Consider the following 17,067-nt stretch of genomic DNA (forward strand, 5'->3'; position numbering starts at 1 on the left):
AAACACCGATTTAAGATTCCGCCACTCTTTTTTACTACCATTTGATTCGTTTTCCAAATTTTTCAATTGCCTTTAACATACTATTGAATGCTGCTAGGATTATATATATATATATATATATATATTTAGTCCTGGACATTGGCTAATTGTCCCAGGAAAAAGGAGACTCGCTCTAATTAGCAGCATGAAACAAAGAAAAGACTGGAAACCAAAATGAAGAACAATTGCTCCTTAATGTGGAAAAGTCTGGCTTCTCAACTGAATTCAACGCTTTGTCAGCCTTCTCCCTGAACACATGAAGGCTTTAAAAAAAAAAAAAAATGAGGGCAGAGAGCAAGAATGAAAACGCAGGCTCTACAATCTCTGTTTCTGACCCTGATACATTTTGCAGAAAAGGACCTTGTGCATTTGCTGGAACGTGCCCAGAAACTTTTAAGACAGACAAGATGACCTTCAGGGACTTTACTATTTGATGTATTGAAGCTACGAATAGGAAGAGGGACTCGGTTCTGTCATGCATGGGAACTTCCTGGCAGGTGTTGTGTTCCTATGTGTGCTTTTCTCTTGTGAGAGCATAACCTCTGCAAGAGTCTTTTGACAAAAGAAATCCCTGGTGGGACAATACAACCAATGAGAAAAGCCACCCTCCCCCATATCTGTTCCCCTGCTTCTCCCCTCCCTACTCTTAGCTACAAGACAAGAAACAGAAGAATTACCGGACCTTCTTTGCCTTGAAGGACACCCATGGATGTTATGTGTGTGTATGCAAGGAAGTCCCAACTTTTTCTAAGCCACAGAAACTCCCCCTGCTTTAAAGTTTTGTGGTGGAATCTCAATAGGTTTTACCCGACTCGCTGGCTCCAAGAAACGCTTCATTGTCCAGCTCAAGGGTGAGGAGGCGTCTGTCTGTTTAGACTTCACACTTGGAGATGGACTTTTTGGCAGGTTTCCTGTTAAAAAACAATTGGGTTCGACAGAAAAAACGTTAGCTTGTGAAGTAACACGTCTACAGGCTTTCCGCATTTGACTTTACTCGGGAGGGAAGGCTGGCTTCTTATTGTCTTTCTAGAAATGACCGCACAATTAAGAGTTGTTAGCGTAATCTTGAGAAGCTTCTTCTCTGGTAATATTGCACTGAAAACTAGGGCATACAAAACCTTTGCTAGACCAATTCTCGAATACAGCTCATCTGCCTGGAACCCGCATTGTATATTGGACATTAATACAATTGAGCGAGTCCAGAGGTATTTCACGAGAAAAGTCCTCCATTCCTCTGCTCACAACAGAATACCTTATGCCACCAGGCTTGAAATTTTGGGATTAGACAATTTAGAATTACCCTGCCTTCGGTCTGACCTAAGCGTAGTACACAAAATTATCTGCTACAACGTCCTACCTGTAAATGACTACCTCAGCTTCAACCGCAGCAATACACGAGCACACAATAGATACAAATTTAAGGTAAACCACTCCAAACTCAATTGCAGAAAATACGACTTCAGCAACAGAGTAGTCAATGCCTGGAATGCACTACCTGACTCTGTGGTTTCTTCCCCAAACCCCCAAAACTTTAACCTTAGACTGTCTACTGTTGACCTCACCCCATTCCTAAGAGGTCTGTAAGGGGCGTGCATAAGCACACCAACGTGCCTACCGTCCCTGTCCTACTGTCCCCATTTATTCGTATCCTTATCCTGTGTTCATAATCATGTTTATACTTATATCTGTTATCTTATACGTGTTTGACAAATAAATAAATTAAATAATGAATAAAAAATGAAACAATTCACATCGCTCGTTGACTTGCAGAGACTCAAAGGTGTTCTTTTTTTTCAAGAGGCAACTGGACTTTCTGGTTTTTCTTTGAAGACATTTAGCTTCTCATCCAAGAAGCTTCTTCAACTGACATTTGACTTGCAGAGAATAGCACACAGATCACAGCTAGCACAGCATGAGTTTTGGGGCTGTTCGAACCCAAAGGAAAACTAGGCCCCTTTGAATTCTAACTCTACCCAAGTGTATTTCAGTGTTGGATCAGTTCTTCCAAAGAGTCTAATGATGCTGGCTAGCCAAGAAAGTTTTCTCCTCCAGGACAGCCACCGTCAACAGAGCCAACAGTGCAGAACAAAGGGAAGCCAGAGCTAAAGAGACAGATGAGACATTCCTTTTCTCCGTTTCCTATTGCTGCACTGACCACATCTTTCCCCTCTTGGCAGTAAGAACAGAAAGAGACAATATTGGCCATGAAAAACTGGAGTACTCCAGCTACTGTCAGCTAGCCAGCTCTGTTGCTGTACCAGCGAACTACTCTTTGATGAGTCCAAACTGAGCAGGCCTCTCAATTGTGCAGCATAAAAAGTATCATAAAAATGCAGCATAAAAAGAAACGAATATGCTTTCTATTAAGTTTGGAGGAAAATTCCTTTTTGCAGGAGCAGGAGGAAGAGGAGGAGAAGCAGAAGCAGAAGGAGGAGGAGGAGGAGGAGAAGGAGAAGGAGAAGGAGAAGGAGAAGGAGAAGGAGAAGGAGAAGGAGAAGGAGAATCCACCATGAGTCATATTGAGCCAATCTAATTTTAGGAGACTTTGATCCACCGTGACAGGATCTTCATATTAACAAATAGGAGTATTGCCCTAATTCATGGATGCTCAATCTAAAATGTCAGGGTTACATGCAGCTTCCATCATCAGTCGTTCATCTTCATGTGACAATTTTTCATTTTTAATGTGACTAAAAAGGGGAAGCTACTGGAATCCATGTGGAATTATCGTGTTAACTGGATTTATTTATTTTTTAATTTTGTTATCCCTATCAACCAAATATATGCAAGAGAAATAAAAGATCTGCAAACCTCGGAATTGACGAGCAGAGCAATAAAGAAAAAGTAGGGGTGGAAATTATGTTATAAAGAAGCCTTCCAGAATTTGTAGCCATATGTAATGTCAGTTAAATCAGATTTAGTTTTGTCCCTATTCACTTCCTCATCAGTTAAAGGGCAACTCTGCTCTCAGCCTGGACAAAGTTATATAACCCCTAACTAGTTCATCATCCCTTGCTGAATACTGATATGCGAATTGCTTTCTATTTTTTGATGAAAAAAGTTGGCACTAAACATTTGTGGACTAATAAATTAGTTCACCTTTTCAGCAAAGATGAAGCTGTTTATAATATAATAACATATGGAAAAGGTGGTCGCTAGGTTTTTAAAACAACCTCCTGTTGTTTTAGAGAATTAAGAGTAAATAAGAGCCAATTTTACAAGCTGTTGTGCTAAGGCAGGACCGTCTTAACAGCATTATGGGCCCCAGGCAAAGCAGTGTACTGGGGCCCCTACAACTACTCACAGGAATAAAAATGTAAATGGTTGATAAAATAAAACATATATTTATTTTATTGGCACTTCCAACAAATAAATATGTAATAAATTTGTTGTTGTATTTATATGATACAAGGTGCATTGAAGGGTTAATATGGGGCCCCTATGCTTGTGGGGCTCCCGGGCAAATGCCCATCAGGCCGATGCGTTAAGACAGCCCTGTGCTAAGGTAGAATTTAAGAGATCCAGAAGCTGCAGTTACAGTTACAACTGATCCCTGAAAATTTTCTTTTTTGCAGTGTGTGTGTGTGTGCGTGTGCGTGTGTGTGTGTGTGTGTGTGTGTGTGTGTGAGAGAGAGAGAGAGAGAGAGAGAGAGACAGGGAGGAAGGGAGAGAGAGGGGGGAGGGAGGGAGGGAGGGAGAGAGGGGAGGAAGTAAAGAAATAGCTTCAGTGGAACGGTTTGCCTCCTGGAGTTGTGGGTGCTTCATTGCTGGAAGTCTTCAAGAAAAGATTGGGCAGCCATTTGTCCGAGATGGCGACCTCCAAGGTCCGTTCCAGCCCTATGATTCTATGATTGCATAGCTATGGCTGCCATCTCCATTTTTTTGCTCCCCCACCAGATATTTCTGCTTATTTGTCCAATTAATTGAAAAACAAGATATTCTTTTGCACAAAACGTGCGCAGAACAAACTTTCTAGAGATGTATCTATACTGTAAATCAAGAGTCAAATCTGATGCGATTTTAGAAACAGATGCATACCCGAGGAATGAGGAGAAGAGACGTCCCTGTTTTCTCGATGGGTGGTTCGTGTTATGGCTTCATCCATCTCCTGTTCAGAAACCTATTATTAAATTGGGGGGAAAAAAAGGATCTAAAGGTATATTCAGGTAATAACAAAATGTATTACTTCAAAGTTCATGTACAGTCTTTTAACATGGAAAATAGAAATCTTGAAAGTGCTGATGTAGGCTGTGTAACATGGATTTTTCTTTTCTTTTTTCTTTTTCCTTTTTCCTTTTCTTTTCGTGATTTTGAAGTAAAGCTTCCCACTAATCACATTTTGAAATCTAGCACTGCATGGAGTAGCATCGGGAGCCAAAAAAAGCCCCTCTCTGAACTAGAAGACAAAAATGAACCCACCAAAAAACATCTTGGCCATCAAACATGTAGCAGCTCTGAGAACAATTCGTTCTGTAAACCATTTACTCATTTTGATGTTATTAATTGTATGGCCTTTGTTTTTCAATTAGAATGGGATGGCGGCACCACTAGTAGACATAAAGAATGCCTCTATAAGACATTCTGTTAAGGCTAGACACCAACGTGATGGTACATAATCAAATTAATCAATGGCCCTTGTTTGTTGTTATTGTCTACATGTTCTGAGGGTTGGATTTAATTACGGCCTCCATTTGAATAATGATGTATAAACTGTGGTATGTGCCAGTTCTTTTATCCCTGTGCCATTTTCTAAATTTGCACAGCTGCGGGTGCAGCAAAGGTCCACGTTTTAGCAGTACAGTATTCACATCTTTTTACATGTAGAAATTTAAATGTAATAGGTTGAACTTTTCCTGGATAGCGTGCTTTTATTTTGCCTTGGCTCCCCAGCATCAAAATATCAAAACAGAATAACAAAGTTAGAAGGGACTGTAGGAAGAAATATCCTTCTGGGTTCAGCTCCAAGTGGGGAAAAAGACACTGGAAACATGGAGACTGCTTGGAAAGATGGTTTAATGGTGGACAGGATCAAATGGCTTGAGTTCCTGAACAGAAAAGGGCAGATACAGCGAGTCTCCAGGTTTTATGCTCTTTCTGGCTTTGAACTTCTTGGAGCCCAGAAAGAGTATCCTGATTGGTTGTCAGACTTCCAGGGGGTGGGGGTCTTAGCTAGCTTGCTGGCTGATGTAATCTTCCCAGGTGCCATGTGGTGAGTTTCTGTCCTATAGATGGGTCCCATTGTCTTGCAGATGAGGTCCATTGACAAAGATTGAGTTTCTGCCTCTGGCCCATTAACAAAAGGTGGGGGGCAGGAAGGTGGGAGCTGCTTTGTCTTTAAAAAATGCTTCTCTATTTCTCAACCAGGGGAACATAATATTCTGCCTTTTTAATATTTCCCAAAGTATTTCATTCTTCTAGGAAAGGGGTAGGTGCCAACTTCCTACAGGACCTTGGAGGTCTTGGACTAGAAGACCAAGGTCCCTTCCAACTCTGTTATTCTATTCTATCACTCCATGCCACTCCCCCAACCATCTCCCAAAAACCATCACATATCTTTTCTTGCATGTGTCTCCTAGATGCACAAAGATTGCCATCAAAACAGAGGCTGCTAATGGATCTTTCTCCTGCAGCCCCTTGCTCTCTCCCTCCCCAGATCTTCTCCAGGGAGTTAGTAGGCCTGGATCCTTGAGGAGGAAGGCGAGGAAGTAAATTCCCAGTAGAGAAAAGCAAGCACATCTGCATAATGTGGAACTTTGTAAAACTGTAGTAGAATTTGTGTATTTTTCAAAAAGGAAAGATCGTGAAAAATGGCTAAAGAATCTGGAGGTGTACAACCCACAGAAAAAATTATTGAGGAGGGAATTGCAGAATCTGATGCATAGTTGTATCAGAATATGATATCACAATGCAGATACAAAAGAGGAGGAGCTTGCATCACAATGGTGCAACACTGCTTTTGTCATTTGCACCCCCACCCTGGCTTCTTTGCAGACTCCTCTAGTCTTCTAATGTCTGAAAGTTTTCAAAGAGAAGAAATAATGAATTTAATGTTGAATTCTCCAGAAGGCAGAGCCTAACCCAATAGGTTACAATTATAAGGAAAGGGTATATATACGTCAAGGAGAATTTTCTGGCTCTATGAGCTGCCAATAGAATATAGACTATAGTATGCCCGCCTTTGCTGGAAGTAACAGAATAACACAGTTGGAAGGGACCTTGGAGATCTTCTAGTCCAATCCCCTGCTCTGGCAGGAAACGCTGTATCATTTCAGACAAATGGTTGTCCAATTTCTTCTTAAACACTTCCAGTGTTGGAGCATTCGCAACTTCTGGAGGCAAGTCATTCCACTGATTAATTGTTCTGTCAGGAAATTTCACTTTAGTTCTTGGTTGGTTCTCTCCCTAGATGGTAATTGTCTCCAAGTCAGAATGAAATTCGTGTGTATATATAAAATTCCATTTTTAGAGATCTTCTAATGGATTCTGCCAGTGGTGAAATTTAAAATTTGTTACTACTGGTTCTGTGAGCTTGGGGGGGTAATGTGACTGGGTGGGTGTGGCCATTTTTTTTTAACTTTTAAAACCATTTTTCCTTCAGCGAAGAGGTTGTTAAAAAATGCTTTCAAAAGGCTCTGGCGATCCCAGCTGAGTTGCCTGATCGTCAGAGGCTTTTTTTCTTGGATCGTCAGGCATCGTCTTGAATCATCAGCTTGGATCGTCAAACTTAGCTTGACGATCCGAGCTGAGCTGCCAATCAGGGAACTCAGCTTGGATCGTCAGAGGCATTTAAAAGAAAAAAAGCCTCTGATGATCGCGCGGCTCAGCTGGGCATGGGGGGGGCAGGGATTTTTGCTACCGGTTCTCCAAACCACCCACCTTCATCGCTACCGGATTGGGTGATCCGGTCCGAACCGGGAGCATTTCACCCCTGGATTCTGCGCTAAGAAGAGAGTTAGGTTAGTGCCGTGATGGCGAATCTATAGCACACATGCCGGAAGTGGCACTCAGAGCCATCTCTCCGGGCACAACAGCTGTCACCCGTTGCTCTTATGGGTTCCAGTGCACCAGCCAGCTGATCTTCACATGTGGAAGCACCAGAAACTAGAAGAGCAGGTACCCAGTGTGCATGCGCACACCGGGAAGATGATCTTCCAGTTTCCGGAACGCGCATGTGCACTGGCTGGCTGGTCTTCGCACGTGCATACGTGCCAAAAACCAGAAGACCACATGGCTGGTGTGCATGCATGTTCCAGAAACCGGAAGATGATCTTCTCAGCGCACGCATGCGCACCTGGCAGCTGCACTCGGTGCCGAAAAGGTTCACCAACACTGGGTTAGTGGATTTTATTTTTATTTATTTTATTTTATTGAATTTATATACCGCCCTACTCCCGAAGGACTCAGGGCAGTGAACAGCCATAGAATAAAACATATAAATACAAAATTTAAAATAAAACGAATTAAATAATTTGGCTGAACAAATTTAAAACCCCAATAATTTAAAACCAAATTTAAAATTTCCATTTAAAAAGGGGAAAGACTTAGGTCAGGCCAGCTTGATGAAATAAGAAAGTCTTGAGCGTGCGACGGAAGGTACGCAGATCCAGGATCCTCCGTAGCTCCGGGGGGAGCTCGTTTCAGATAGTAGGTGCCCCCACAGAGAAGGCTCTCCCCCTGGTGGCCGCCAGTCGACATTGTTTGGCCGACGGCACCCGGAGGAGCCCCTCTCTATGGGAGCGTACTGGTCGGTGGGAGAATATTGGTGGTAGCAGGCGGTCCAGTAAATAACCAGGTCCTAAGCCATAGAGCACTCTAAAGGTGATAACCAAAACCTTGAAGCGCACTCGGAAGACCACCGGGAGCCAGTGCAGCTCGCGCAGGAGAGGTGTTACATGGGAGCGCCACGTCACTCCCGTCACCACCTGCGCGGCCGCACTCTGCACCAGTTGGAGCCTCCGAGTGCTCCTCAAGGGGAGCCCCATGTAGAGAGAATTCCTAAAATACCTTACAAATCTATGGAATTCTTATTGAATTTATCTGCAAAGATCACATTTGTTGTAATAGTTTCCTTTTCCTTGCCCAGCTACTTTTAAAAAATGGAGGTGGGATACTTTAGCTTCCAACAAACCATCCGTAGCATTTTGATTTAAAGGTGGCAACTGCAAAGGAAAGGGTTGTATATGTAGTACCAGTCCTTTTTGTTTGACTTTGGTGTAACTCAAAACTCAAGGCACACTCCTGTAACTGAAAGGAACTGTATTCATTCCAAAGCAAACTTAGTAGCTTAAATCAGCTTTCAGCACCACATTTACTCAAAAAACAAAGAAAGACAAATATATTCTGTGGCATTGGTTTTGGAAATACTTAAAAAAGAAGAACACCAGGTAATTTGGGAACAAAAACAATTCTGTCTGATGGAATGCAGATTAGCCATAAAAATATGTATATTTAAAGAAAGGGAGTTTGTGTCCATGAAATTGTCTATAAAATGAAATAGAAGAGGGTAAGAACAACACGCCAAATTTAATAAAGGAACAACGAAGAGATAGAATTTTATATATACAAACTAGAACAACTACAAAGTGCAAAATAGTAAAAAATAATCTCTATGAAAAATAGGGCAAATTAAAAACATTCAAATCTTTACTTATTAGCAGGACGTGCTTTGGAAATCAGCCTGACATAAATTTCCTTTGAAAATTCCTTTAAAGGTATGAAGAAAGGCCCAGGCACCCCTCAATTAATGTGTGATCTTTGTATTTAGTTGTTTTTTTAAAAAAATATGTGCTTATATTAAAAAGTGCAGGACAATATCTATTTTTCTTATGATCTTCTATAGAAAAAAGTATCTTCATGTTCTACTGTAAAACATCAAAGATTACAAATCCTTGAACAGAATGAGCCATAGAAATCAGGGTCTCCAACATTGGTAACTTTAAGCCTTTTGGACTTCAACTCAGACAACAAAGCTGGCTGAGGAATTCTGGGAATTGAAGCCCACAAATCTTAAAGTTGCCAAGGTGGAGACCCCTGATATAAATAGAATGAGGGTGGAGAGAGGCTTCCCTCCCCTGTACTGAATAAATGGGCAATACAACTAAATTAACACGATACTAAATCAGATTTTTTTTTTAATCCAAGTTTTGTTCAACCTGAACAAGCAACAGATGTTTTCTGGAAACTTTGGAAAACGACAGACTATAAAATGAATGTAAATGCCAGCAAATCAGTAAATAACCATGATAGGTTCATACTGTACATATGTTTTAGAGTTTCATGTGAACCCAGCTGTGGAAGATATAACTTTTGATCCACAGAAACCTTGTAAGTCAGCTTTTGTATAAGAATGTAAATATGCAAATACAACTACAGAAAAAGCTTTTTTTTATAATTAATACAGAGGATAGAAATGGACTGTATAAGTCTTAGTCTGAGGTATATAAAGAGTATATAAGTTACCTGCTTCTGCCTTAGGGGACCAGAAAAAATCATAAAATGAGTGGTGTATACAATTTACACAACAAAGAACAAAAATGTTAAAAAGTATAAAACAGTAAAGTGGTTACTTTCTGAGATTTTACGGTGATCAGGCCAGTAGTGGGTTCCATTTATCTTCGCTACTGGTTCGGAACTGTGAGTGCGTGTGCGTGCTTGCTTCGCTTGCGGTGCTTCCGTGCATGCGCAGAACCTTTTGCGCATGCACAGAGCATCCATGATGATGTCTGGGCGGGTGGGCGGAGCCTCCCGCCGTTGCCACTACCGGTTTGCCCAAACTGGGCCGAACCGGTAGAAACCCACCACTGGATCAGGCTGCTTAGGCCCTGAAAATGCCTAATGTGTTTATTTCTAGATTGTGAGAAAAAATTAAAATATATTAACCCAGACTTTCTAGGTGTCTTGGATGTCAATGATCAACCTCCATTGCCTCAGAGTCTTGCGGAAAAATCAGGTGGAACAATGGCTGATGATTTCATTCTACCAGTCCACGATAGAAAGCGCCCTCACATAGTGTCACGGTATGGTACGCTGGCTTAACAGCCGTGGACAGGAAGGCATTACAGAGCGTGACGAGCCCAGCATAAAAAAATCATGGGCTGCCCCCTAACCCCACCGGATGAAATCACTAGGTCCCACTGTCTCAGCAGAGTGAGGAAAATCCTCAGGGATGATTCACACCCTGGACAGCATTTCTTTATTCTCCTACCATTGGGCAGGAGATATAGAAGTATAGCCAGCCGAACAAATAGGCTGAAAAAAAGCTTTTATCCATGGGCTGACAGACTTTTAAATGCAACATAACACCACAGTCAGGCTAATATGATAGACTTGCAGTGCCAGAGTAATGTGCAACATGTATATACTGGTGTATATACATGTATATATATGTATGTATGTATGTATGTATGTATGTATGTATGTATGTATGTATGTATGTATTAGTGTATTACTATTGGGTTTAGGAATTTCTTTTTACTTACTGATTTATTGTTCTTGGGTGGGCTGCACCAAAGGAGGCTCATTCAATTTCATTGTACACATGCTATGCATTGACAATAAAGGATTGATTGATTGATTGATTGATTGATTGATTGACAACCCCAGCCACTGTGGGTTTTGGCCATGCTAGCAGAGTGTTAAGGGGGTTGATCCATTCAGGCGTGTACCAAATTGGGAAATCCTGCACTAATTTGTAATATCCACTCTGCTGTTTTTTTAAAACTCGGGTCATAAGGCACTTTGCTAAGAAACAAGTCTGTGAACTGGAATTGTTAGGAATTCAGCTAAAGATGCATACGTGTCTTTTTGTTCTAATATACCTTTTCACATATAAAACCACTGTGCAAGGCTCAGGGGGAAAATGCTGCAGAGAAAAACTGAATATCTTCCATTCTGTTTCATACCTTTGGGTTAGGATGTCGGCTAACAATAAGGCTAACCGGGCCGGGTCCACATTCACTCAAGATGGCGTAAGCTTCACTCAGCGCTGCATGACGCAAACTGACCGAATCTGCTTCCAGGATCTGATCACCACGGCTAAAGAAAGACAGACATCAACTTTAATGGTGCCATTTCATAGACAGGATGTAGGGAAAAGGGAGACATCTCACCACAAAAAGTTCAGACAGAAAACAGTCTAAAAAACTATAAATCCAAAATGCAAAACAGGAAAACATGATTCAATACTAACAACAACAAAGAAAAAAATTGTGCATAAAAAAGGGAAAAAATGATCCAAATATCAAATAAGTTTAACATTAAATATAAAAAAATCCACCCCAGCAGGATGCTTAAAATAAAATAAAATAAAAATAAATAAATAAAACAACAATAACAACAATAATAATACCTGATAAATTCTCCTCCCCTTACATAACGGGTCTACAAATAGGTTTAAGCTTTCATCTTTATTTAACAAGAATAATATATTATATAAACAAGTTCCAGATGAGATCTTTATTTAATAATCAAATTGACCCAACATCTAATCATAACAAAAATCTCTATATAATAAAAACAAAGTCAACAGGTTAGGCCAAACATTATAACAGTTTTCAAATCCCTCTGATAACTATCTGTTATTGTATTTAACTTGTAGAAAAAATCCATAAGCAGCTTCCAGTCCCTTATAAAGCTGTCTAGTCCATTGTCTCTAATCAAACCAGTTAATTTCGTGATCTCTGCTAATTCAATCAATTAAAAAAAAAAACCCAACCAAATTCTAAAGATCTAATCAGAAGCAGAATTCCCCCTTAGATGGGCTTTTCTAACAGCCAGCTAACCTACAAGCCAAAATCCTTTAAAATCGGAGTTGAAACTCTAAAAATTGCATAACTAACTAGGACTCATTGGAGCTGTGAAATTACTTTTCTAGTTGTGAAATACATTGATCTAGTTGCTTCATAGGCTGTTCTGAGCTGTTAAGATCTTGTTTTGATTCTGTCAATGTGAACCTGTCTGAGAGAGCAACCAGCTCCTGCTTCAGGGGTGGGTTGCTCCCGGTCCGGTCCGGTTCTATAGAACCGGTAGAAATACTGGTGGGAGCTCTGCATACCTGCCACAACATCATCATGGGTGATCTGCACGGTCCCATTGCAAACCAATAGTAAAGGTAAGTAGAACCCACCCCAGGGTGGGTTCCACTTACCTTTACTACTGGTTTGCAACGGGAGTGCGCGCGGTGCTTCTGCACATGTGCAGAAGCTTCTGTGCATGCGCAGAGCATCCATGATGACATCTGAACGGGTGGGCGGAGCCTTCCGCCGCCATTACTAGTGGTTCGCACGATCCGGACCGAACGGGTAGCAACCCACCACTGTCCTGCTTCCAAATTAGTTCAGCTCCTCCTTATTTTCCTTTCTCCTTTGGTTCTCTTTTAACTCTATTTAATTTCTCAACCTTTATGTAGATAATAAAGACTTGAATCTGACCTGAATTAATGAATCTGACCTGAAGTGATACATATCTAGTCTAAAATCCTTCAGCAGTTAAGTAACCCACTTATTCCATAGGGCTGTAATGCACAAGTGTTTAATTTAGGACCATAGAAACAGTGGCCCAAGGTCAGAAAGAAGTCTATAAAACTTTGGATGTGGCTCCCAATGTCCCTCTCGAGTTAATAATACAGCTAATCCTCATTTAATTACCATTTATTCAGCGACCATTCCAATTTATGACAGTGCTGAACAAATGGAAGTTACAACCGGTCCTCATAATTACAGCTGGTGCAGCATCTTTGCATCTACATGACTGTGATTTGAGACTTGCCCTGCAGATTCCCACAAGGCAAAGCAACAGGGCAGCAGACAGAAAGTCACAATTCATGGTCAAGTGAGGTCCTCACGGTCCTCGCTTAACGATGGTAACCAGCACTGCCAGAACTTCTGTCACTAAGTGATGCAATCATGATTTTTTTTTTTGTTTGACTTATGATTGTATTGCTCCCCAACAGAGTTTCCAGTCCCAATTACCGTTGTTAAGCAAGAACTCTCTGAAATAATAATTAAATGTGTATGCCACTAGGCTTCCAGTGACAAGTTGTGGCCATCTTGTGTCTTAATGTGACACAAAACAAAGCCTACAGAAAAAAGAACGAACTATCTAGAGATAATCCAGAACTACTATTAGATCACAGTCATGGCCAAGCGCACAGTGTCTTGGATTGCCACAAACTATAAGACGTGCACTTTCTAAGGGTTCAGAACCATGAACTGGGTTTCCAGTGGCTTTTTTGAGCATAAAAGGAATCTCACTGAGCCGCGGTTGTGCAGTGGTTAGAATGCAGTACTGGAAGCTACTTCCGCTGATCACCGGCTGCCAGCAGTTTGGCAGATCGAATCTCACCAGGCTCAAGGTTGACTCAGCCTTCCATCCTTCCGAGGTGGGTAAAAGGAGGACCCAGATTGTTGGGGGCAATAGGCTGACTCTGTAAACTGCTTAGAGAGGGCGGTAAAAGCACTATGAAGCGGTATATAAGTCTAAGTGCTAAGTGTTGTGCTAAGTGCTCACTGCAAACTGTGATAGCCCCACAGATAGAAATGAGGAAATCAACTCTGGGAAGGTAAAATCACAATTGTGCTATATCTCCTTCTCTGTCTTATAATTATGAAGGTATGAAATACTTCCAAACCATATCTCATAGTAAAGGTTTTCCCTGTCCAGTCATGTCTGACTCTAGGGGGCAGTATTTATCTCCTTTTCCTAGCCAAGGGAACAAGCACTGTCCCAAGAGGTATCCGTGATCATGTGGCCAGCATGACTATTCGCCAAGATGGAACACTGTTACTTTCCCACCATAGTGGTACCTATCTACTTACCTTTGCATGTTTTCAAATTGCTAGGTGGGGCAGGAACTGGGGCAAGAATGGGCATTCACCCTGTCATGTGGTGCTTGGGTCTCAAACAGCCGACCTTCCAATCAACTAGCCCAGCATCTTAACCATTAGGTCATCCCTATCTCATAGTTCTGAACTTAACTATGTTTCAGCTCCTTTTGCTTAGGTAACGGTTCTTGCATATCTCCTCCAGAGCATCTTCCTTAGTCTCTACACCCTGCCAGATAAGAGTTTAAAAAAAGGAAGTGGCAGCAAATAGGTTTGGAGAAGATCATGTTGTGCTCCTAGGCATAAGAAGAGATATCCTACCTATTGACCCTATTACAGCAGAAGCAGGAAGGAGAGGGGCTTTCACTCAGAATAATGGGAACAAGTTTTGCCCTGCTGGCTATTGCTGTTCTGACCTAGGCTTCCTTAAAAAGCACAAGCAGAGTCTTGGTCCCGGCAAAACCCCTTTTATTTATTCGACTGTGAATTCCTTTCATTCACAGTCAGCAAGGCTTGCCCAAACAGTCTTTCAGAGGAATGTTTATCAACACAAACCTTATCTTGCTTGGGAAGCTGCCAGATAACTAGTTTCCAAATGCAGAGTAAGGCAAAACTTGGCACAGAGTCTCTTAGAGTCACGAACAGAACTTTCCACTCTTGAAACGACCAGCTGACCAAACAAATGGTTTCCTGCAAAAGCCCACTCCCCATTCACTCCTCTTTTGTTTCCTATGGGAGGGGCCAATCACCTCCAAGGTGTGGCATTACACCGACGTCAACCCTGCTTTCTTAGTTGTTGTCTTCTGGAAGCTCTGTGCATGCACACACTGGGAACAGACTCCAGCAGTTCCTCTACCTCACTGCTGTCTAGCTCCCTCTCTGCCTCCAATGCAGAGTCCTTGTCCGAGCTTTCCCCAGCCCCCAGGACTGGCCCATGTTCCTCCCCAACCTCCTCACTATCCGACTCTGCTGCCAGCTCCGCTGGCTGCCAGTGGGCCACAACAGTTGCTCTATTATCTGCCATTGATGCCATGGCTGCACAGGTGAGGCAGGGAGGGGAAGTCTAAGGTATGTTCAAGTGCCCCACTTGCAGGCATGTTCATTGCACTGAAAACAACAATGCAGGTGCCAGCAGAATTTTATCTAATGTCGTATCCTCTGGATGCATACTGTATTACCTTTGTTCCTGGTGCTTTACTGTTCTCTGCTTTTCATGTCATAAGCTACCCAGAGTCTTGTGGAGCTGGGTGACCTCTAAATTGAATGACCGAAGGAACGATGCAGTGGGGAGAAAAAAAACCTTTAAGAAAACAGTTCAGGACTAACCTTAATCTTCCATCCATTTTAGCCACAGATCCTGGAGCCAAGCTGTGAATATATATACCTGGAAGGCTGTTCTCCAAGGTGAGGCAACAAGCACCAATACCCAAGCCAACCCCAGGTTCTGTGATGAAATAAAAACAAAGTTGAGAATAGTTTAATTTATTGTTCACTGGAACAGCCACAAGGCATAAAAGTACTTCTTAAGAATTGTTCTTTGTAGGAACCCTTCTATCCTGGCCACTTTTTACAGAGGCACGATTGAGAGCATTTTAACAAACTGCATCACTGTTTGGTTTGGTGGTAGCAGTGCCTCAGATAGAAAGTCCATACAGAGAGTGATAAGGACAACCGAGAAGATTATAGGAAGCTTGCTTCCTGTTATTCAGGGTACTGCTTATAAGCACTATGTACTTAAAGCTCACAGCATTGTTAGAGACCCCACACACCCACTTCACAGTCTGTTACTGTTGCTCCCCTCTGGGAGGAGGTTTCAAATTATTTCTAGCAGGACTTCCAGATTCTGTAACAGCTTTGTTCCCTATGCCATCCATCTGGTAAACTCGCAAGATTCGTTTCTCTTGCCATGTACATGTATACATCCAAACTAGACTGTGTTGTTTCTCATGTCATATATGTGAGTACATGCATAATTTTGTGTTTGTTTGTTTGTTTGTTTATCTCGTCATGTTTATGTTTACATTAGAGGTGGAGACCCTTTGAGAGCTGTATGCAACATAATTTCATTTTAATGTATGCCGATTAGTGTACAAAGTGACAATAAATCCTGTTCTGTTCTGTTCTGTTCTGTTCTATATTCTGTTGTTCCATAGATCTTGAAATGGCTACTAAGAGCCTTTGAACCAGATCCTAGTCACCCACTGCAATGAGTCAGGGTGGATCAGGGGAAGTTTCCTCCTTCTACTAAGGATTTTAAGGCTGACTTTAAAGCAGAGGTGGAAAACTATGGCCCCTTTATGACTTGTGGACTTCAACTCCCAGAATTCCTGAGCCAGCCATGCTTTAAAGCAATGAGAAGACTGTGCTCCTCTCAGTTGCTGTATTTTCTTCATTTGGCTTCGATTCTTCCCCCTCATCTCTCAGATCAAGACATCTTGATGAAAGCTGATAGGAAGTGAAACAAAACACAAGAAACATTTGATTCTGTGGTGATTCTTGACATCTCTCCACTCCCAAAGTGCTTACGCCCAAGAGCCAAATGTAATAAAAGAAGCCATTACAAACACTTTCCTTGTTTATTCCCCATATGAAATATACCCTTCTTATTCCTCAGGCTCGAAATCATGATGAAATATCTTTCCAAGGTCTAACTGTAAATTCTCCCAGTGAAAATTCTTTGCAAAAGCTGGCAAGGATTATGTATTATAAATTTAAAACAGATTTAACCTGATTTTCTACTCAACGCTTGTTTATTAATCTGATGTTTTTAATCCGCTGTTTTTCATCAGAGCACCTTTCCCTCCACAAGTCACAACATTAGTAAAAAATATAACATTTCGGCTAATGCCATTTGAAAGACTTGAAAGGACAAAGGAGCCCATGGAAAGGACTCACGGCGGGGGGCCGGGGGGGGGCGCAGAGAAGAAGGAAACAGGTTGAAAATCAATTATAAGATAGGAAACTCCAAGCAAGATAAATACCATAAAATTCTTCTAAATCTGAGAAGGATATGGAAGCAATTCTGAAATGATTTTAAGAAACAGGCACCTCATTTTAGCGGAGGCAGGCACTTTTCTTGCCTCTCTCAGTAACCCCATCATGATCCATTTGAAATTATTTGTCATAAAAATGAATATAAGTAGTCCTCGTCTTATGACTGCAATGGAGCCCAAAATTTCTGTCGCTGAGACAATTGTAAAATAAGTTT

The 17,067-nt window shown here is 41.6% G+C and overlaps 1 protein-coding gene across 7 annotated transcripts in view; it reads right to left on the bottom strand.

Moving 5' to 3' along the window:
* The window catches only part of PDZD2 (PDZ domain containing 2), a 324,153-nt gene that overhangs the window by 33,203 nt on the left and 273,883 nt on the right, over positions 1–17,067 (bottom strand). For all 7 annotated transcript variants that reach the window (XM_034442438.3, XM_034442437.3, XM_087885630.1 and 4 more), the window contains 4 exons: positions 15,186–15,303; positions 10,941–11,073; positions 4,078–4,159; positions 847–950 (listed from right to left, as the gene is read on the bottom strand). In XM_034442438.3, the coding sequence (XP_034298329.2) occupies positions 847–950; positions 4,078–4,159; positions 10,941–11,073; positions 15,186–15,303 (437 nt within the window). The remainder of the gene's footprint in view (positions 1–846; positions 951–4,077; positions 4,160–10,940; positions 11,074–15,185; positions 15,304–17,067) is intronic.

This window comes from Pantherophis guttatus, chromosome 2, assembly GCF_059756535.1.
Source record: "Pantherophis guttatus breed Tessera chromosome 2, ASM5975653v1, whole genome shotgun sequence".
NCBI lineage: Eukaryota > Metazoa > Chordata > Lepidosauria > Squamata > Colubridae > Pantherophis > Pantherophis guttatus.